This window comes from Gracilinanus agilis, chromosome 4, assembly GCF_016433145.1.
Source record: "Gracilinanus agilis isolate LMUSP501 chromosome 4, AgileGrace, whole genome shotgun sequence".
NCBI classification, from domain to species: Eukaryota; Metazoa; Chordata; class Mammalia; order Didelphimorphia; family Didelphidae; genus Gracilinanus; species Gracilinanus agilis.
This window is the reverse complement of record NC_058133.1, coordinates 295,697,319-295,720,791: the sequence shown is the minus strand read 5'-3', so window position 1 is coordinate 295,720,791 and position 23,473 is coordinate 295,697,319. Positions and strand designations below refer to the sequence as shown.

Sequence of the window (23,473 nt, the reverse complement as noted above, 5' to 3'; positions counted from 1 at the left end):
TTATAGCACCTCTATACAGTGATCATGTATTATACTGGCACAAAGGATTGCCACAGTATCACACATTTATTGTTGTCTTACGTTGTTACTTAACTTTTCATGTGCTTATCTATTTCCCATATCCCCAATTAGATTGCCCTCAAGGCAAGGGCAATATTTATACTTTTTAATATCTCCACATCACACCAAGCACAAAGTCTTATACTTAGAATGTACTCAATAAATATTTGATTGATTAATTTAAATTTTCTAATCAAAGCCCCAACTATTTAAATATTTGGCATTTTGAATCAACTTACAAGTGCCAGGCATTAATTAATGATGATGATGAGAGCAACTAATTATCTACCTCTTGCTTAATGTATTTGAATATTATTTTAACCTATATTTGACTTTGGAAATATGGTTATGTAAATATTAGATCTCTGTGTTTTGAGAATAAATTCTTACAGATTTTCACCTAAGTTTGGTGGTAAAGACAGACATTGCCATGGCCTAAGATCAACAGAGTAGAGTGTACCCTGTTTTGGCCTGGTCACACTTAAAAACCACTTTCTTTTCACCTAATTAACAAACAGTTATAGGATGTTCACTGTGTGAAAGGTGCCATGTTAGATGCTAGAATATTCCAGATAATTTTAGGATTTTATTCTAGACTCAAGATTTTTTTCTGCGTTTTTCATTTCTGTGTGTCATCTAGCTTCATATACAATCACCACATCAGCAATCATTAGACTTTAATTTACATTTTCAAATTTTCCTTGGCTTTAAGTCCAAAAATTGCTCTGTTATTAACTAAATCATTCACAGATTCATATGCATCCATATGAAAAGAGCACTAACCAGGTTTTTTTAAAATAATATCAACTTTCATGAAGAATCATGTGATCCACAAGTGATAGGATAAGTACCTGTCTGAAGTGTGATTCTGGCATTGGAAGGATGGTAAGAGAGGAACTAGAAGAATTAGGGGTAAGACCAATTGGTTACTAAGTCCATGTTTTATGTAGACTTTGAAGGTCAGATTTAAGAGCCCATTCAGGCCTACGTGCATGTTGTTCTTTAATTAACAAAGTTGATTTAATTGTTTCATAATTGAACCAATTACATAAGCTAATGCAAGTTTAAGTTAAATTTGAAGAAAATTATTTGTTAATTGTGACTTGTTTTACTCATATGACCTCTTTTACACTTTTACTGGGTTTGGTCATATCACTTCTCTGTACCTCAATTTCTCCATCTATAAAATTAAAGTGTCAGTCCAGCTGATCATTTAAGTCCTTCCAAGCTTTAGTATTCTAGGACTCCTTTCTTCTTTTTTTCCTAGGAGTGAAATTTCTTCCTGTATCATTCTTCATCATTTTGTTTCCACTTATATCTCTATCACAACTTCTCAATTCCAAACTTCAGGACAGTTTAGCTCATTTGATTACATTTTTTAACTACAGGGCCTCCAAAGATGTTTGGCCAACCTCTCCTAAAATCTATCAAATGAATCATTTCCCTTTTCCATTCCAAACTCGAATGGGCCTTTTTTTCTGTTTAATTTACCATAAGCATACTATGAATATATATATATATATATACACACATACACACACACATACACATACACATATACACACACACATATACATATATATTAGACATAAAATGTATTTTGTTATTGTGTGGCACTACTAATTGTACTCACATTGGGAACTAGAAGTAAGGAAAAATCTCTCAGATGCAGATCAACTACTACTCTGCAATTTCCAGTCTAAAAGCAATGAGAGATTAAATGATTCATAGGAATTTGAATTCAGGTTTTCCAAACCAACTCTCTAAACACTGTCAGGCTATTTCTCTAAATATTTATCAAATACTATCAACAAAGACATATCTTAAAAATTTCAGTAAAGAGCTATGTGATTTTATAGTTTCATCCTAACGTTTCTGTAGGAGACCTTAGTTTTTTTTTGTTTTTGTTTTGTTTTGTTTTTAAAAGCACTTGCTCTTCCCGCTTTCCATTTGCTTTTTTTCTCTGAAGAATCAATCTTTGTGCAACTAATGATGCCTGGTAAGAGTATGTTATTTCCAAAATGACTCAGTTACTGAAGAAGTGGTGACTTTCTAAGTTAATAATATTCCAATCTCCAAACTGCAACTATCATTCTGAAGAACTGTCTTAATAGGCAATGCCCACTTTTTACTCCATTACACAGCCTGTCGTGATTACTTTGGTATTGGTCTGATGAATCAAAAGGCTGATGAAAATCATTAATGTCAAATACTTAACAAGTAGTTGCCAAAAACACATTATTGCTATTTAGAAACTGCTATAAGAGAAAATGGTAATTCCTCAGACTATAATAATAATTTTGCTTAACTTGACAGTAATCACAGTAATTGATGTCTGATGACAGTCTCCTGTGATACTTACACTTTGCATGATGATCATACTAACATATGATTTTTGTATTATTTTAGGACCCCAAAACAACTTGCTTACAAAAAATTAGCATAACCTCTGAAGATGAGGGAAACAGCATAACTAGGAAGGAAAAAAAAACACCTCAGGATATAGGAATTCAATAAACACAGGCCAAAGAAGTACAAAGGAGAAAAAAGATAATTGAGCAGCTCATTCAGAAGGGGAAAGAAACAGGATTATGTGGGAAATCTGGGAAAATAAATAAATTTGCTCTGGTTGGGGGGAGGAGTCTAGTGAAAGTGGTGACCAAATGATTAAAGACAGAGAGGAATTGTAACCCAATTTGTTATCCCTATTGATTTGAGAGAAAATAGCTAACTACCTATAAAAAGTATATAAATACCAGTATCTATCCCAGCATACCAAGTTACTAGGAAGATAGAAGCATCTTAGGGGGAATGGGAGGCATAAAGGGCTGAGGGCTGTACCATGTCAGGGGAGAGAAAGTGATGAATATAAGGAGAAATGGATAGGTCTTGACAACAGTTTGGATATGGGAATGAGAGACAGTGAAGAACCCATGATGATGGGGTTATGAGCTTGAGGCACTAGGAGGAAGAAATTGTCCTCTACAGTAATGGAGAGTGGGGAGGAGAAGGGGTTAAAAAGAAAGATAGTTTTCATTTTACAGAGGATAAAACTGACCAATCACTTGTCCATAGGCACATAGTTTCCAAGTGTTAAAGCTAAAGGCAAGTCCAGTGCTCTTTCTCCTAAACTATTCTAACTTAAAATGTGCGTCAATTTGCCGATGACACACAAATTCTGTAAGCACCTTACTGATACATGGAGAGATGTATATGATTATAATTACAACAGCATTTTGGCTCATTGTTTAATATTCAAAACGTAACATAAATTTCCAAGCAGAGGAATTAGAGGAAGGGAAAGAAAGGGCAGGCAGGTCTGTCCAAATTGAGAGGAGTAGAAAAAAGATCCAAATCTTTTGGGAACCCTATTGACTTCCTGAAGTTGCTGATGGAAATTTTATAAAAGGGACAAATATTTCTGATCCTCTACAAATGACAGCATAATGCAATTTTATCAGTATAAAATTAAGCAACAAAACTCATATAAACATTAGAACAATAATGGTTAAATTTATTAGAAACCAGATGTGTCCAAATCTGGCTGCATTATCAATAGCAAAGTCTTCACTTACTAAAGTATTGGTAGTATACATTATATAAGTATTTAAGTAAAAATAAGCCCTGAGTTAATTACTATTTCTCTTCAGTAGTCTCTAAATCTCTATATAGGTAAGCAATTATTTCTATTAAGATTTCCACATTCTATAGCTAAAAATATAATGAAACATTGAATTTTACCATGTAGAAAAGCCTAGTTAAATCATGCCATTCCTACCTGCACAACATCTCTCATATTTGCTTTCTCTCCATTCTCCATTTTAGTTCAGGCCCTCTTTGTTTCTTGGTTGAACTACTGCAATACCCTCCTCCTTCACCTAGCCAGCTCAAGCTTCTCTCTACCTCGATCCACTTCCATTCATGTGCCAGTGATTTTCCTAAAGTTCAGTTCTAACTATGCTACCACCCAATAATCATCCATGACTCCCTAGGGCCTTCAGTACCAAATATAAAGCCCTTTGCACAGGGCATAAAGCACATAATCTGACCCTTTCCCACCTTTCTAGTCTTAGAATGGACTCCCTTCCATGAACTCCATGACTCAGAAATTTTATTCTACTTGCAGTTTCCTTACCACTATATGTTGTCTTGGAGATGGGAGATGGCATAGTCCCCTATGCTCAAAATCCTCAATGCACTGTAATAATTATTATTATTAAAATAATTAAAATTATGAGGCTGATAGTGTTAATAAGTTTATGTAGTAGTAGTAGTAGTAGTAGTAGTAGTAGTAGTAGTAGTAGTAGTAGTAGTAGTAGTAGTAGTAGTAGTAGTAGTAGTAGTAGTAGTAGTAAAGAGAGGGAAAGGTAGGAAAGAGATAGAGAAGTACTTAGCTTTTTAATCTTCTGGCCACCATGATGGGCTGGTACTAACTCCGACAAGGACTCTTTTCTAACCTCCATGCTCCAGCCAGCAGACCAATTCCCTCCCCTCCCCTCCCCTCCCACTATCACCACTACTACCACCTCCTGGTCTCCACTTATAAGCTCTTTTCTCCACCCACTAGCTCTCACACATGACATCTCAGGAACCAATCATAGTTCCTTAATTTGCCTGGGCCACCCAGGGGGGGCGGTGCCTGTGGGATCAGTTTCCTGTCTCATTGATCCTTCGGTTCTTGAACTTCCTTTCTCTGAGGGCTTATCTATCCCTGAATTTACTTAGTGGTCTTTGAGCTCCAGGTCACTGAGAGATGACGTTAAAAAGGTGACATAATGGAGAGAGAAATTTGCTTCTAAGAGCCACCCACCCCTTAGTTTCCTTCAAACTCCACTCCAATACTCCCTTCCACAGGAAGCATTCCTCCCGCCTGGATGCACTAACTGCCCTTGGCATCCTTGATGTCTAACAGAGTTCTTGGCACTACCAGCACTTTACTTCCCACACCAGACGGGCTTGGGGGCCGGTCTGTGACTGCCAAGACGGTTCTCCTGGTGCATGGCCGATGTGTGTGCTATGGCTTCTCAGAACCATGGGTGAGCATTGGGTCAAAGGGGGTGAGCAGCCCCGAATGGGCTCCGCAAACTGCTAGCTCTCCTCTAGCTGGAGGCTAAAGGGCAATGGCTTTTTTCTTTTCTTTTCTTTTCCTCCTGCTGTTTCCTGGTCCCTAGTAAGCACTGAATAAGTACTTTCTGACCAATTGACTGACTGTAATGCTCTGCCGGTTGCGTCATCCCCATCTTCAGCAGAGTTGGTGGAGGGCTACCTTAAACATTATCCATTAAAAACTAGCCTAGGATTCTGAGAGCTATGAAAAGTCTCTAATATACTGAGTATGCTATAATGAGCAATAAATCTTCCTAAACGGCACTTCTTAGCCTGTCAATCCTCTACACTGGTTAAGAGGATTATTTTTATATAGTGTGCATCATTTAGCAAATGACTAGCACAGTTCTGTTTAACAGAAGAGAATTTCCACAAACCAAGCTGCCCTTAATCCATTTCCCTGCAAAGGCACACCAGAAAAAAAGAGATGGCTAGGGGAGCAGGAGGGGTCTCCATTCACATAAATACTTTCAGCTCCCCAGCACAAAGCGGGATGTAACAACAGGACACTGAAAAGATGGAGAGAGAGAGAGAGGGTGGATTCAAGTCCTGCCCCAACACAACCCAATTATGACCATCCTCACCAATATAATGACAACTCATTTGTGGAGAAAACATTAAGGCTGGCTAACTACTTTACTTGCATTATTTCATTTGATTCTCAAACCCTGTAAGGACAGGTGTCTTTAATTAATTAATCTTTAATTATTAATAAGTAATATTATCTCCATGTTACAGAAAAGGGAGGCTGAGCCGGGATACTGTTTTTGACCAAGACCAAAAAGCTATAAAGTATTTGGGACAGAACCTGAACATGGGTCTTTCTGACAAGAAGTCTAGGGCTCTATGCCCCAGTGACTCACATACTCCTGACTGACCATGGGCAAAGCTCTTACTGTCTCAGTGTCCCAAACAACTCTCTAAGAGGATAAGAATGTGAAGATATAAATCCCCTGATGACAGAAATTATATCACTTTTCTCTTTATTTTCCAGAACCTAGAAGAGTGCTAGACATATGGCAAGCACTTAATAAATTCTTTTTTGGATATGTGAATGAATGAAGTGACAGACACATTGCTGATAGACATCACCGTGTGGAGAGTTGCTTACAATGATGAACTAACTCACAGATCTGGACCAGAAAAAAAAAATTTAAAAAGCATAAAACAAAAATAACTAACCAGCAGTAAGCTTCCCATGTATTGTGTAATTCATAATGCCTGTAACCAAAATAATATATTTACTGTAATCAATAACAAACTAATGAAAATACTGGCCTCCTGCATATTTACTTACAAAACGAAAAACATTCATTGATTTCCATTTTAAAATAACTTCAAAAGAAAATTACTTTCACATCACAAAATAAAAAAAAATCAAATATGACATTTTTGTTCACCAGTGAAAAAAGTTTCTTACATTTGCATATTTTAAAAGGAAAATTTCAAAACTGAATGCATGACAGCATTCTCAGTCTTGCCAGCAAATGTCTGTTTCAGAGAGTAGCCACAGTCTGACAGGCTGTGACTATTTTTAACAAATAGGTGTTTTTTCTTGCTTCGGACCCTACTCACAAAAATGTTTCAGATAAAAAAAAATTACCCTCAGGAATCTAAGAAGCAGTGTCCCAAATTGTTTTAAAGCAAATCCCTATTACATGAACCATTCTAATTTGCAATGATTCTATGGACAATTTTCAATGTGGTCTACCTTCAATACCCACCTGGAAAAATGTCCACAGATTTTTACAATATAAAAAGATCTGGCCTTTTTCAATTGGGTACACAGCTGGAGACATAATAAAACCTTGGCTGTATGATTTACTTGGTAAATGTCCCATATTCTATAAATTATCTTTCCTCAGGAAAAAAAAAACTTGAATTTACTTCATGCTACAGTGCATGGAAAGGAAGGAGGATGAATATATTTCCTAATTAAAACCTAATATCTGGCATTATGGGGGGAAAAAAATTCCATGATTACTGTAGGTAGCTATTCAAGGAGTTACTCAGTTGTAAAATTTATGTAATCAGTTTATATTGCACTTGCTTAGCTCCAACTTAAAATGTTTTATATTAAAATATTAGGGGGAGGGAGGCAATCATTGAGTTCTTATTCCCTTTTTTAGTTCCTAAATCTCCCTTCAATTTCTACCTTTATTTCATACAGAATATATCTTATATAGAATGTTCAGAGGAAAATATAATTCCAAAAGCCAAGTATAGGATTGTAACTCCTGCCTCCAACAACAAATAAGCTGTATGAAGAGAGAACTACTTTAAACAGTACTTTCCTTTTTTCCATTATTGTGTTTTTATTTCCATTAATTGTACCTGCAACAAATAAATACAAAGTAGTCTTCATAATGCTTTCAGATACTTTGCACTTATCTATACTAAAAGCTAGCATGATGTACATAAGAAGTTATGCAGTAACAATAATTATCATTATTATTATAAATTATTACCTTTTGCTTTAAGATTTGAAGTATTTTGATGCACTGTATCATTTGAATTATTTCATATCTCATAATGTATCTGACATGTTATCGTAGTAACTCTGAGGTGGGCATTATTCTCCCCATTTTACAGATGAGGAAACTACAAGTAATTCCATTAAAATAACTTGGCCAAGGTCACAAAGTCATTAAGGGGAAAAGGCCTAATTCAAAACTAAGGTTTCCTGAAACCTATCCCCTACACATAGACTGGAGTTCAAAATTGGCCTTTTAAACTAGCTGTGGAGACCATAGATAAATCACTAATTCTTTTTCAGTTCCATTTAATAGATGAGCATAATAACACCTATAATATATTGTATAAGGTTTCTGTAAGATTCAAATAAGTAAACATAAATAAAGTACTTTTCAAATGTTAAGGTATTGGAGGCAGCTGGGTAGCTCAGTGGATTGAGAGTCAGGCCTAGAGACGGGAGGTCCTAGGTTCAAATCCGGCCTCAGATACTTCCCAGCTGTGTGACCCTGGGCAAGTCACTTGACCCCCATTGCCTACCCTTACCACTCTTCCACCTATAAGTCAATACACAGAAGTTAAGGGTTTAAAATTTAAAAAAAAGTTAAGGTATTATATGAATGTCACTTATTATTAATGAATTTCTTTGAACCTAGACTATCATCCATCCATCCATCAATCAATTAATTAATCAATCAATAAGCATTTATTAAACACCAGATACTAGATAATGTGCCGGGAATACAAAGACAAGAATGAAAGTCTCTGCCCTTCAGTTGCTTAAATCCTATTAGAAGAAATAATATGTACTCATATAAACAAACACAAAATATATGTCAAGTAATTCCAGAGGACAAGGAGATTCAACTGCAGAAATGCAAATGGTGCCACTTAAAAAATTAAAAGGATGCCACCCTGAGTTTTTAGAATAAATGAAAAAATAGGAATCAAATTAGTTAAAACTGAACAAGATAAGTAAATTTCTGATTTAAAAAAAAATTACCTTGTCTGTATCCACTTTTCCTTTGATAAATTCTAACTTCCAAAACTGCAAAGCCTGCTCAAGGGTTAAGCCAATGCCCTTCAGGAAAAGGCCATATTGCATTCGGCCACCATGCTTAAGATGATGATGCTCTCTCAAAGCTTTATGCAACTGACGCATACAAAGTGGGAATGATTTCATTGCAAGCTGTAGGGAAAACAAAATGTGGCTATGAGGCAGATTAATATTTTACTTATGTTATTTATCAATAGGAATTATAAATTCATTATACTTGGAAAAACTGAGAACTAAAGAGATGTACTAAAGAATGTGATTACAGATAAACATTTTTAAAACTTGGTTTCTAATCATAGTCATACAACTAAAACTAAAAAACACATAATGCACTGGAGTAAAAGACAATGACAACACAAAAACAATGAGCATAATAATCCAGACCAATCTCACATCTGGAGCCAAAAAGACTATTGAATTTTCTGAAGCCCTGTCACTCTAAATCAAACTGCCCTAGTTTCAACACTCAAATCTATTTCTTTTTAATGGAGAATACAGAATCAAACAAAAAAACAAGACTGGGATGGCATTTCACCTGTAATTTTTTTTAAAGTGTCTCCTTGTTTGAGCATAAAGCTATAAAGAGCCAGCACAGCTGTCCATAAAATTAATACGGATTTCCTTACTTTAAAGGGTTGGCTCTTCCTTTGAAAGAAGTGACTAAAGATGAAGGCTCAGGTCATTCGCCCAGCAATACACAATAGGCACAAACCTGGAAAGGTGTGAGACTGCTGAAATAGTTGTTTCAGAAGATTAAAGGATGGACAAGTTAGAACAAGTTTCAACTAACTTGTGAATTAGTAATCAATTCTATTCCTATTTCTGGGAATCTTAAAAGTAAGCACATTTTTATAGTTTGAAGGCAACAGGTTGGATATGAACTTTGGTTCATTTCTATACACATTCACAATTTTCTTATGTGGATTGCCTCATTATGATTCAGTTTAATGTTCCCACCATTTAAAACTCAGTATATTTTTTTAAATTAGTATATGCAATTGGATGTTTGGTCCCAGAATATCTGTTTAATTGATTTATTGCTCTATTCCTGGATTTCTTCCTAGTTTACATTGGGGATGGGGGATGGGGATAGGAAATTGAGGGAATAAGAGAGTAATTCAAGATAGATAAGTGGACTATTGCCTGGGAATACCAAATATCCTAAAAGATTTTTAATGAACTCATTCTACCAGGAAACTTTGCTTCCCTGGGCAGGAGGTGGACTGACAATGTCTGAAGTCCCTTCCAAATAGTCTGTGTCTACAGAACTATAATAGTTTTCCTAAGATGTATTTTCCATTACTGTAGAGGCATCCCAAGGATATGTTAATGATTATGGAAATTTTAAATTCTTTTATCCAAATGTATAAAATGTTTCAAAATATGTATGTCATTTACCTAACATATTTTAAGGGAATTTCATTCAAAGAATACTACTAAATGCAAAAGAAAAACATAAGATTGATTATGAGGTTTGATGGATATATGACTGGGGTTTTGGCTTTAGAAGAACACTATTACAAATATGAATAATATGGAAATAGGTTTTGAACAATGACATGTGCATAACCCAGTGGAATTTTGTGTCTGCTCCAGGAGGGGGGAGGGAAGAAGAGAGGGAAAGAACAAAAATCCTGTAATCATGGAAAAATATTCTAAATAAATTTAAAAAGAAAAAAAGAAAGAATGCTACTTAAATTGTCTAACCTTTTTACTTTTGGTTCAGACTTGTGATTTCAATAGCACTAGACTAGAGACTCTTGTAAGGAAACTCCTACTACAAATGCAGATCAGCAACTGTTTGGCAATCTATAATCTTATTAAGGCACTTAGTGCTAAAGAGTATTGCACAATGTCATAAAAAGTTGTATCAAAGGTCTGGACTTGAACAATGATCTTTCTAACTCTTAAGATTAGATGTGTAATCACTCCTCCTCGTATGATTAAATTCTGATTGAAAAGAGCTTTTGCCATCACCCTAAAGGGGAAAAAGGTTCCTAGGTATAAGAAATATAATCATCTAGAACACTATAGGAAAAGCTTTTCTTTCTGAAGAATTATTTGAAATATATTTTTTAAAAAACTAATCCTATGGTTAAAGAATATCTATATTTTTTTCTATATTTCCGGAACTTAGCACAGTGCCTGGCATATAATAGACACTTAATACATTTTTTGATTGACTGGTTACCTGAAAAATCATTTAAATGCTAAAGGACATGATACTCACAGAATCAAGCTGATCCAGTGAAATTTTCCCTGTATTTCCTTGTGCATTGTAATCTTGACCAACATAGGCATGACTTGGGAGAGAAAAAAAACCACACATGAAAATATTAATATTTTTATGTACATTATTTAGTTGCTTCCAATGAAAATTTAAAATTCTGTAATAATGATATTCAAAATTATATTTCACATGGAAACCCCAACATTAATAATGATAAATAATTCCTAAACTTCTTGAATAGTATATACTCTGTGTTATTGTTGCTAAGCTTACACCTTAAAGAGATTAAAGAAACAAATAAAGGATCCAAATGTATAAAAATACTCACAGTATCACTTTTTTAAATAGAAGACCACCAGAAACAAAGTTAGGAAATACTTAAACAAAATGTGCTGTAAGAAATTCCAAAATAGTTGAATCGAGAAAAACCTGGGAAAACTTCTGTAAACTGATACACAGTGAAGAAAGCAGAACCAAGAAAACAATTCATGCACTGAACAATCTAAAGTAGAACAACTCTGAAAAACTTAAGAACTCTAATGAATACAATGACTGACCATTACTCCAGAAGACTTATGATGAAAAGCACTTCCCCCCTATTGGAGAAGTGATAGACAGTAGGCACAGAGTAAGTCACATATTTTCAGAGATAGCCAATATGTGGATTTGTTTTACCTTGCTAAACTCATTTATTTACAAAAGAGGGCTTTTATTAATAAAGGGAGACTATTCTTGAAGAAGGAAAGGAGAAAGGTGGGAGAGGTAGTAATAATTATGCAAAAAAAATAAGAAAAGTACATCAATGGAAGAAACCTTAAAAATTAAAAAGGAGACAGCAAAAGGAAGGTCAGAAGGGGATACAATCAAGAATCTTGTACTACTACATTAAAGTTCATAAAGTACTTGGTAACTGACTATCTCCATTTAACCAATAAGAAAACTGAGGCTCAGAGAGAATTAGTTCATCTAAGGTTGTATATCCAATGAGTAGAGAAGTAATGGAGGCCCAAATTCATAACTGAGTTTTGTTTTTGTTTTCAACTAAGCAGCTTTTGATAGGACTCTTTCCACAATATTAAAAATAAATGCCAAGATATAGTATGGTTGCCTGAGAAATGTGATTACCTATCGTATGCATTTTAACTGGCTTTGTCTATAAGCCTGAGTATGTAGTTTATTCTAATAATGGACCGTTAAAAAATTACTTTGAATAAATACAATTATTTGTAATAGTAGCAAATCCTGCTGGCACTTATCACAAGGGTATTTATTTTGAGATCAAATCAAGTTAGGTGTGTTACTCTAAGATTTTAAGCCTCCAGGGGACAGTAGCACACAAAAGGGGAATAATATTTTGAAAAGCACAGAGCAGTAATTCACAAACCAATCATGTAAATAAATACCTTTGCTCTGGCTACACTATAGAAAAGTTAGATGATTCAAAAAATTGGTTGTACAGTTCAACTGAAAAGAACAGTTTTTGATTTGTGGGAAAAAACTAACCTAGAAGGAGACTTCAGCTAATATGTGTACTGCTCTTTCCTCTGCCCTGCTTCATTTAATATTTTTAGCAATGGTTTTCATAAAGGCAAAGATGGTCCATTCTCAGAATTGTAGAGACCAAGAAGTTAGGTACGATAGTCAATTTTTTAGATGCCAGAAATCGAAAAGGGCCTAACAGATTGGAATGGTGGGCTGTATATAAGAAAAGGACATTTAACAGGAATAAATATAAAGTCTTGTACTCGAATTCAAAAGAATCAGCTAAAAAAACATCAGGTAGGAGATCTATAAATTGATTTAAGACAAATCTAGAGTATTTGGAGTCAACTAACATACCATCCTTTGATGGCCAAAAAATTATTATACTTTTGGCTGCATGAAAGTAAGTATACTAAACACAGTAAAGAATGGAGCAGTGTTCCCTTCTTATTTTGGGGGGTAGGAATAGGGATAGGAACTATAATTGCCAGGACTCTCTTCCCTGGTGCATGTTCTCTGCATCTAGCTCCCATGTTGAGGACCAGGTGGAGACTATCAGATTAATGATAATTTTCCATAAATATTTCAACCCAGACCCATCAGTCAGTGCTCTCTGACCACTTTCATATCATTCCCCACCCTCCTTTTTGTCCTCACTCGGATCTCTCCTTCCACCTCTAGCTTTGGAAATAGTAATCAAGTCAATATGCCCATTCTTGGGGGGCTGTTTTCTTTCAGCATCTATGTCCTAGGCTTTAGCACAATGCCTAGCACAGGGTCAGGGCTAGATAAATGTTCCCTGCCCTGGCTCATTTCCAAGGAATAAACTTGCATACAAACACAGAATGTGTCACTGTCAGGCCTTGGACCTGGGGCTTCCCAGCTCTGGCTCTGAGGGCAGCTTCTCTGTCTACTACCCTAGCTGGCAAACACAGGGGGTGTCACTGTCAGGCCTTGGACCCGGGGCCTCCCAGCTCTGGCTCTGAGGGCAGCTTCTCGGTCTACTACCCTAGCTGGCAAACACAAGAGACAAATTCAAGCAAGTTCACCATTAGCACCATGAGAATTCAATAGTATGTCAGATGAAGACTGGTCAAAGGAAATCCCTTTGGGAGGCACACTCATTGGAAGGTCAAATACCAAAGTGGAAGCTTAAAAACTTCAACATAACGAGAAGACAGGATTCACTGGAAAAGTCTCTGATGCTGGGAAAGACTGAAGGCAAAAGGCAAGGGAATGGCAGACAATGACACGCAGAGACCGTGCCATGCAAGCAATAAACAGGAGTTTGGATAGTGCATGACTGGACAACACAACAACAAAATATTCCAAAAGTTTTTATGGTTTTAATGTGTATTCTGGTTAACTTCCGAGTGGAGAACCAGGACCAATGAGTGAATATTACAAAAAAGAAAAGTGTGGTTTAATCTAAAAAAGTACTTACTAAAGAATAAGAATTTCCCAAAAATGGGACAGTCTGTCTCCAGGGTAATGAGTTCCTCATTACTAGAAATATTCAAGCAAAAGCTAATCTGCCACTTATCAGGGATTCTAAAGAGGGATCCTTTCCTTAAGTAGATGGACTAAATAAAATAACTTCTTTCTAAAACCCTTATTTCCATCTTAAAATCAATTCTTTGTATTAGTTCCAAACAGAAGAGTGGTATGGGCTATCCAATGGGGGCTAACTGACTTGCCCAGGGTCATATGACTAGAAGTATCTGAGGTCAAATTTGAATCCAGGACCTCTTAGACCTGGCTCTCTATTCCCTGAACCACCTACCTGTCCAATAAAATAATTTCTAAGGTCTTTCCAACTCTGAAATTCTATTCTCAAAAAAGGGCTAGCCAAGGTTAGAGCAGATGAATTTATAGTGGAGTAAATTCACTTCTCTGGTTTTCTTCAAAAAACTCAGCAGCAATTTAGAATTATGCCCAAAGGGCTATAAAACAATGCATACGCTTTGATCCAGAAATACCACAACTAGGTCTGCATCCCAGAGAGACCAAAAAAAGAGGGGAAAAACTACTTGTACAAAATTTTATAGCTGCTCTTTTTGTGGTAGCAAAGAATTGTACATTAAAAAGATGCCTCTCCAGTGGGGAATGGCTGAGCAAATTGTAGTATATGATGGTGATGGAATACTATTGTGCTGTAAGGAGTGATGACTACTAGGATGATTTCAGAAAGAGCTGGAAAGAGCTTCACAGACTGATACAGAGTGAAATAAACAGAACCAGGAGAACATTGTACACAGTAAGAGCAATATTGTGGAATGATCAACTGTGATAGACTTTGCTACTTACAATTCTAAGGGACTTACGACAACAAATTCTATCCAGTTTCAGATAAAGGACTGTTGATGTTGGTATATAGATCAAAACTTATTTTTCGATTGTTTATTTGGGTTTATGTTTTGGGATTTTGGTTTTACAAGATTACTCACAAAGAGAGAGAGACAGAGAGACGGAGACAGAGAGACAGACAGAGGCAGTCAGAGGTAGACAGACAGACAGATAGACAAAGACATAGACAGACAGGGATAGAGACATAAAGACAGAGAGGGAGAGAGAGGCAAAGAGAGAGATACAGACAGACAGAGACAATGACAGAGACAGAAAGAGAGGGAAAGGGAGGGAGAGAAGGATGGGAGGGAGACAGACAGACAGACACAAAGAGACAGATATAGAGAGACAGAGAGCAGTACTTCTAAAGAAAAGTTAACATAGGTGGTTTTTTTGGAATGTCTAGTTCTCTTAGATTTCTTTTTTTTTTTTTTAAACCTTTACCTTACATCTTGGAATCAATACTGTATATTGGTTCCAAGGCAGAAGAGTAGTATGGGCGAGGCAATGGGAGTAAGTGACTTGCCCAGGGTCACACAGCTAAGAAGTGTCTGAGGCCATATTTGAACCCAGGACCTCCCCCACTCTAGGCCTGGAGCCACACAGCTGCCCCACTCTTAGAATTCCAGAAGTCAAATTTGCATAATGCAAATTTACATAAAACAAGAATTGTCTACAATTGCTTAATAAATACCTGTTGACTGGCTAACTAATCTGTCTCTAAAACCTCACTCCCAGGTTGTGACATGGATCAAACAAAACATATTTCAAATACTCTTTAACACAGAATGATATGCATGTGATTAAACATACCAACAAGTTTCAAACTCTTAATAAGCAGAATGTAAAGATTTCAGAAGGCCTCTGTTCTTCAGAATTATATACAGCACCTTTTGTCTAAGATTTCAAAGAATCATTTACCTTAGCATCTCAATTATACTTTGTTTACCAGCAAAGGTCATCAAAAATAGCAGATAATTACCACAACTGAATCAGAGTCCTAAATCTGTGCCTGTGGCAAAGAATGAAATCAATAACTCTAATGGTTGGTGCTTTCCTTAAGCAGCAAGGAAAAACAAGACAATCCACAAATAATCTTCAAAGACAAAAACCAAAGCAGACAACTGGAAATTAGCTATATCCTTTTAATTTTATAGTTGATTCAAAGGACTATCAAGTATTATCTTCATTTTACAAATGGAAAAATTAAGTTGAAAAGGGAAATGACTTGACCAAGGTTACAAAGTCATATCATCTCATAGAACTTTTAATGCCTCACATCTTATCCAGCTGTCAAATCAAATAATAGGGGGTCAGGGAGGGTGGGGTGTTGAAGGGTGAACCTTGAAATGATGGCCGTTGCCTTTAGGAGGATGGTAAGAAAAAACAGCACTTTTCATAAATGTGCTACATGACTGGAAATTGACATAAGAAATGTAAGTATATAGTAGGGGGAAAAAAGCTACATGACCCCAATTCAGAAATATGCTGCAACTGGGCAAAAAGAAAATTACATTAGAAACCATCAAGCAATATTCCTACACTACTTAGGATGGATTTTCATGACTTTTAGGTTTTCTTTAAAAATTCACTTTTTTTAAGTAGTTGAATTTTTTTCTATAAAACAATGAAAATGATAAAGGAGCCTATGAACATTTACTAAGAAAAAAATATTGGAATGAATACGTTTAAATTTTTAGAACTCAGATGACAAAATAAAAGATTTAAATTTCTTCATTTCTTTTATCAAGAAAAACATGAAGAAATCCTTTTTTTCTACCTTTTATATTTTAATTCAGAAATAGAAAATGAGGTTTAGACAGTCAAATCATATGTCAAAGAGCAACTGCCTGGTAAAGAAGGGATCTGTGAGCATTATTATAGGATTTCATTTTTTAGTAAGGCCATAGGTTTCTAGTTAAGAATGTGGGACCTATCATTATCCTTATCCTAGCCCTAACTCACTGCTTCTCTTCATAAATTTAAGAGCATATTACCTTTTCTGGCTGTATTGGGACATTGTTTTCTCATAATGGCCTTTGCTAATAAACATCCTCCTCTCCACTTTTTTCATACAAACTGCTATCTAACCACATCTTCTCTTCCTTGTTCTAATGAAGCTGATTTTTTTTAAACCAAGTGTAAGACTTTACATTTATACATTTTAAATGTCATCTTCTTTGGCTCTGCCTAACACTGTACCATGAGAAGATATTCCATGAAGATGTGTCTGAATCCTGTCTCTGCTCCTAATAGTATAATCTTGGAACATTTCACTCTCAGTTTAGGTTTTTTTCTTGGTAAAATGAAAAGTATTGGACTAAAAGATCTTGAAGTTCCCTCAAAGCCCTAGATCCTATGACCCCTAGCAATCCTAAAATTCCATTATATTACAGAATTCATTTAAAAAATTTTTTATTTAAGTACATTTCCACGTAAGTTTTACAAAGTCATATGATTCATAATGTCTTCCTCCCTTCCTCCTTCCCCACTCCTAGAGCTGACAAGCAATTCAATCTACAAAACTTATTTCCATATTCATTTTTGTAAGCTAATAATCTTATGGAACTTAAATTCCAAAATATATGCCTAAATAAAGAAGTGATTAATCATATGTTTTCATCTGCATTCTGATTCCAGTAGTTCTTTCTCTGGATATGTATAGCATTTTTTCTTTTCAGAAATCCCTCAGAATTGCCCAGTATCATTGAATAGCTGATAGTAGCAAAGGCTATTACATTTGATTGTCTGACAATACTGCTGTTACTATGTACAATGTTCTCCTGGTTCTGCTCATTTCACTCTGCATCAATTCATGTAGATCTTTTCAGCTCTTTCTGAAATCATACTGTTTATCATTCTTTACAGCACAAATAGTATTCCATCAGCATCACACTCCATAATTTGTTCAGCCATTCCCCAATCAAGGGACATCCCTTTATTTTCCAATGCTTTTTTACCACAAGAGCAGCTATAAAAATTTTTGTACAAACAGGTTCTTTCCCACTTTTTTTTTTATCTCTTTGGAATATAGACCCAGTGAAGGTACTACTGGATCAAAAAATATGCATTCTTTTATAAGTCTTTGGGCATAATTACAAATTGCTCTCCAGAATGGTTGGATCAGTTCACAACTCCACCAGCAACATAGTAGTGTCCTAATTGAACTCATTTCTTACAAGAGGAAACTTATCTAGTGAAACAAGAAAAATAAAGGCTCAAATTCATGAACAAAATCTACAAATCAATCAGGATACTTTAACTTAAGGCTATTGATTCTCTAAAATATTTAAAACGCACAAAGTATCAGGCTAGGAGGCAGAAGACATGAGTACAAATCCTAGATCCAGCCACTTAGATGCTGACCTTGAGCAAATAATTTTATCTCCAAGAGCAAAACAGTCTTCATCTATAAAAATGGGAACAGCCTGCATAAGACAATCTCTTAGCTCCAAAACAGCTCTTTATTATACTAATATTCTATGATTACCAATATCTACAACTAAAAATAAAGTGCATCGACTCACAATTCCAGGATGCTAAAAGAGCTGGGAATGAAGAAATGCAGAAGAAAAGGAACAAATTGGGACCATTACAAAAGGACAGCAAGCTTTAAAATGAGTTCACATTAGCCAACGAGGTTGGACATTTGGTTTCTACTTCATAGTGCCAAGGGAAGTTGCTAAGAGATTCATAACCATTATCTAGAAAAACAGAGACACTTCCCTAGCAAGTCTTGGTGTCTGATTTTATCATGCAGCCTCCAAATGAATGCAGCTGCCAGGCTAATAAGCTGTCAAATACGTTCTTATTAAAATATCTTCACAATAAAATAATAGATCTACTCTATGAATGAAAGTATGCAAATTTGTGGTTCTCATTGAGAAACCGGCTAATATTAGTTTTCTGGAAGTATACTATCAAGGACTCTTTTCTACAGAAAATACAATTCTTAATTATTTCATGATGTATCCATTAACTCAAGCAAGTCCAGAGAAAAACACCTGTCAATTATAACTCACTTGTGGGGAGGGAAGAATACACATTGCCATTTAAGTTGCTTCAATGCCATATAAATAAAGAATTTTCATTTTTTAGGTGGGAGATATGACTCAATATGAATAATGGGGTCCTTTGTATCCTATTTATTACCAAATATAAAGTCAGATTTGCCACTACTGCCATTATGCAAAATATAGCAAGCTGACAATTTTTAACAGACAGAAAAACTAAGATTTGAGGGGATACTAATAGCATTAAAGTAAACCCGTGCTGGAAAAGATTCTTCTTATCCAATAATTTACCACAGCTGTGAAAGTCATTACTGTGCCTCAGTTTCATTATCCATAAAAATGGGTATTGACAGTCACTAATCTACCGAAATATCTCCAACCTTAACTAATCTTTTTTTTCCCCTTCAGGGATTCTCATAGTAGAGCTGTAAGAGAGTGAAAAGTTGGATCATTTGCAGAAGCCACCAAAAAATCAGAAAAATACTGAAAATAATAGAGCTGTGGTTCAGTGAGCATTCAATTACATTACAGTACTAGCAGATACTGAGCTATAAAATGATACAGCGTATTTTTTTGCAGAAATGAAACAATTACTGTGCTATACAGACAAATAAACATGTTCACTACCCAGACAAGATTACATAAATGCATAAAATACAGAAAGAATCCTATTCTAAGGAACAGCATTACAATAAGAATATTTCCATGTCCCAGTAGATGACCCATCATAATGGGTTTTTGCTTATCTAGGTTATATAAAATTCTAGTAAACAACAAGAACATGCCTTTGTCAGCTAAGACCTTTTTGATCATTCAGGCAATAAATTTCAAGTGAGTCCCTACTAAGTGTCAGATACTCTAAGAGAACAAGAAGTCATGACCTATTTCCTCAGGGAACTTACAGACTAAATAAGAGAGCTGATAAATAATATGTGTGCAAATAATTGTACTCACAAATAACATTATACCCCATGCAAGTTGAGGGAAAGGACATTGTCTTACATAAAGTTCTATCTCCCCATTGCACAATACATGGTAGGTATTTAATAGATGCTTGTTTAAGGAATAATAAAAGAATGTGAATGAATGCCACCAAAAAGAGAGACAAGACTCTGAAAGTTTGGAGTGGGAGTCTGGAAGCCTAGAGGTCCTAGACTTGAAAGATGGAAAAGAAAAGACTTGTAAATCCGGAATACTGAATTAGTTAAAGGTACACACCTAAATTGGCAGCAAGGTGGCACAGTGGAATAGAGAGCTGGGCCTGGAATCAAGAAGATTCTTCTTCCTCGGTTCAAATCTAGCCTCAGTTAGTTATTAGCTGTGTGACCCTAGGTAATTTAACTCTGCCTCAATTTCTTCATCTATAAAATGAATTGGAGATGGAAATGGCAAACTACTCAAGTATCTTTGTCAAGAAAAGCCTTAATGGGGTCATAAAAAATCAGACATAGCTGAAAACAACTGAACAACAATACCTAAATTAGAAAGTAGGAATAGGTGTGTAGTCTAAATGGCAATATTAGGCAACATGCCAGAAAGGGAAATGAGAATGGCTAAGTGGGTTTGAGTTTAAGTTTGCTAGTAAGAAGAAAAAATGAGGATATGAACTTTTAAATTATATCTCTGTAAACTATAGTCTTGAGTTATAAAAATTTGGCACCCTGCCAATTTACTTGAAGTAGGATTCTACATATAACATTTGCTCTTGTTCTGTTATTTCAGCAGTATCTGACTCTTTTTAACTCCATTTGGGGCTTTCTTGGCAAAGATACTGGAGTATTTTGCCATTTTTTCTCCAGCTCATTTTACAGATGAGGAAACCAAGGCAAACAAGATTAAGTGATTTGCCCAGGGTCTGAAGATGGACTTGAACTTGGGTCTTCCTGACTCCAAACCTGGCACTCTATCCACTGCATCGCTGAGCTGTCCCACCTATAACAATATTTAGTGAGAAAATCTAATCTGGCATTTAACTCTATCAAAAAACTTTTTGTAGCTGTAATAGAAGCTGCTGTTTTGACTAAATTAGTCTTTTTAAAAAACAAATTTTAAAAAAATCCAGCCTACAGAATTTCTTCTACTAAAATACAGTACTTTCCTCAGGGTGGTTAATTCCTCCAGGAATGCGACTCATAAGCATCACCCAATGACCAACCCTCTGGACACGACACTCTCTGAACATGGTTAAATTGGTCCTCAGAAGCTAGACGTAAAGGGAGTGTGGGAAGGCTTTCCAGCCTGACAGAACCTCAATAACATGGCATAACCTTCAAAACCTCCACATTACCTCCATAGAAAGATGAAGTGCCCAAACAGGACTTCAACTGGAGAAACAGTCTAAATGGCCTTAAAACAACTATAAGTCATTATTATTACTGTACCATTTGTAATATACCAATATTTATGTTTTTAAATTCAATCAAATTCAGTAACAAAATCTTTAAGTCAGAAGGAATCATAAATCCATTCAGTAATACCCCTGGCAACTGGTTATCCATCTCAAATGGCTAATAGAAAAGCCACTGGGACAGGGAATCAGAAGACATGATCAACTTACTGCTCATGTGCCCTTAGACAAGTCATTTAACTTCTCTGTAAAATGAGGGGTTGAACTAGACAATCATTGATCACCCAGTTTCCCTCCAGTTCTAAGTATCATTGATATTTAGTGGTATCTGATCTTTACACTGGCCTGAAGGCCAATGAGAACTCAGGATCTCTGGACCTCCTATGAGGTACAAAGACTGTTTGAGAGGCTTATTTTCTCATTTTCTGTTATTTATTCTAAAGCAAAACGGTGGTTAGTTCAAGGAGGGAATTTTTATTTTCTAAGAAAACTGAAATCTGAATGAACAAAATATTGCAATGCTAACAGAATTTCAACTTTTTTAAATAGTGCAACAAAAAGGAGAGCATTAATATATTTTTAAAAGCATATTCATAACAAATTTCAAGATCATCCTAGTTTAAAATCTAATTAAATAAAATTGGTTTTTGAGAAAAACAAGTCGAGATAAGAAACCATAATTACTAGGTTTCCTGCTTTAACAGAATTTTCTGAAAATACTATGATAGGCTTCTGGTTTTGACATCAAGTGGATATAGGAATATAAGTGGATATAAGATATAATAGAGATAAACTGGAGTTACATGAATTGAAACTCAAGGAACAAAGTCAACAGCTTCATCTTTCTAATTTGAAAACATTAACTGAAAAGACAGCTGATGGAACACTGGACCTGGAGTAAGGAAAATCTGAGCTCAAATGTGACCTCAGATCCTATGGTGTGGGACTTTTCTCAAGTTACTTAAATTCTACCTTAAGTTTTCTCAACTGGCAAATGGGGGCAAAAATAGCACCTACCTCCCAGGGTTGTGACAATCAAGTGAGATATCTGTAAAGCACTCAGCAGATAATCAGAGCTTATTCTTTCCCCTATCCTTCAAAGGCATACCTAGACTTGGCTTCGGTAGAAAGGAAAAGAACTTGAGTCCCATTCAATACACCAAGAACATCAATACAAGCACTTAAGTACTCAATAGGAAGATAGAAACCAAAAGCTGAAAATAAAAGTAGAAATTATGTGAAAGTGGATTTGTGGGTCTCACAGCAAAATAAGCCGGTAAAAAAAAAAATTTCATTCATGCTGAGCTATTGATGTTTAACAGAGGTCAGACTTAGGCACCTACAAACAACTCTTACTACCATCACACATAAATATCATTGAAAATAACTAATAAATAAGACAGTGAAACTTAACGTGGCAAGACTTCTACTTTTCTAATCATTTCCTACTTTTCCAACTACTGATATGGAGAGAGTTTTCCAGACCCTTCCATTCCCCTTTCCAATCTATTTGCATAACTCTTCCATATCTCTGCATAATTCATTCTTTATTTAGGCTTAATTTTAGTATCTTTTAAATTGTATTGTATTGTATTTTTTCTTCAATAATTTCAGGTTCTTTCTCTAGATTTCTATTGTTTCATTTCTGTATGCCTCAGGCATAATACACAATAGGTGCTTCAATGTCTTTAATGAAAGTAAAATAAATTCATCCCCAAAAATGTTACATAAAGATTAAGCCTTGATTTATTTATATTTTAAGACTTCCCATGCCTTCACTAGGCCACCATTTCCTCCATTTGAGCAACATGGCAAAAAACTTAACCAAGGTAATTGCTGGCACTGAAATCTGTCTGTTAGGAAAGATAAAACTCAAAAGAAATCTTTAAGTATCAAATTGAAGCGTCTATCTTATCCATTAATGAATAGGCTGTTAGTTAGATGGGAGAGACAAGATTTAATTTATTTTGATTCTTCAAGCATTTACCACATGTGCAAATGTTTATGTAAAATGTTTTTAACTGTTTCTTATTGATTAATTGCAAGGCATTGGGGTGGGTCTTGGGGAGGTCATTGGCATGAAATTTCTGGGACTGATTCTTCTATTCCATTCGGCATTGGTGGCTTCGATGGAAGACACTCCCATGGGCTGGTAAGGCTCTTGCTCTGAAGAGACTACCGGACTTCTGTATAGAGATCGGAACCTTGTCTGGGAGGGAGTGAGCTGAAATTCTACGGATCAGACTTTAGGGTGGTAGTCTAGGGAATCATTTTCCTCCTTCTTTCCTCCCTCCCTCCCTCCATCCCTCCCTTCCTCCTTCCTTCCTTCCTTCCTTCCTTCCTTCCTTCCTTCCTTCCTT

General features: G+C 35.6%; 1 protein-coding gene across 1 annotated transcript in view; it reads right to left on the bottom strand.

The window, feature by feature from the left end:
• Nucleotides 1-23,473, bottom strand: part of PRIM2 (DNA primase subunit 2) — a 409,712-nt gene that overhangs the window by 103,238 nt on the left and 283,001 nt on the right. The window contains exons 16-17 of the mRNA XM_044675355.1: nt 10,926-10,998; nt 8,642-8,827 (exon numbers count right to left, since the gene is read on the bottom strand). Coding sequence (XP_044531290.1) covers nt 8,642-8,827; nt 10,926-10,998 — 259 coding nt within the window. The remainder of the gene's footprint in view (nt 1-8,641; nt 8,828-10,925; nt 10,999-23,473) is intronic.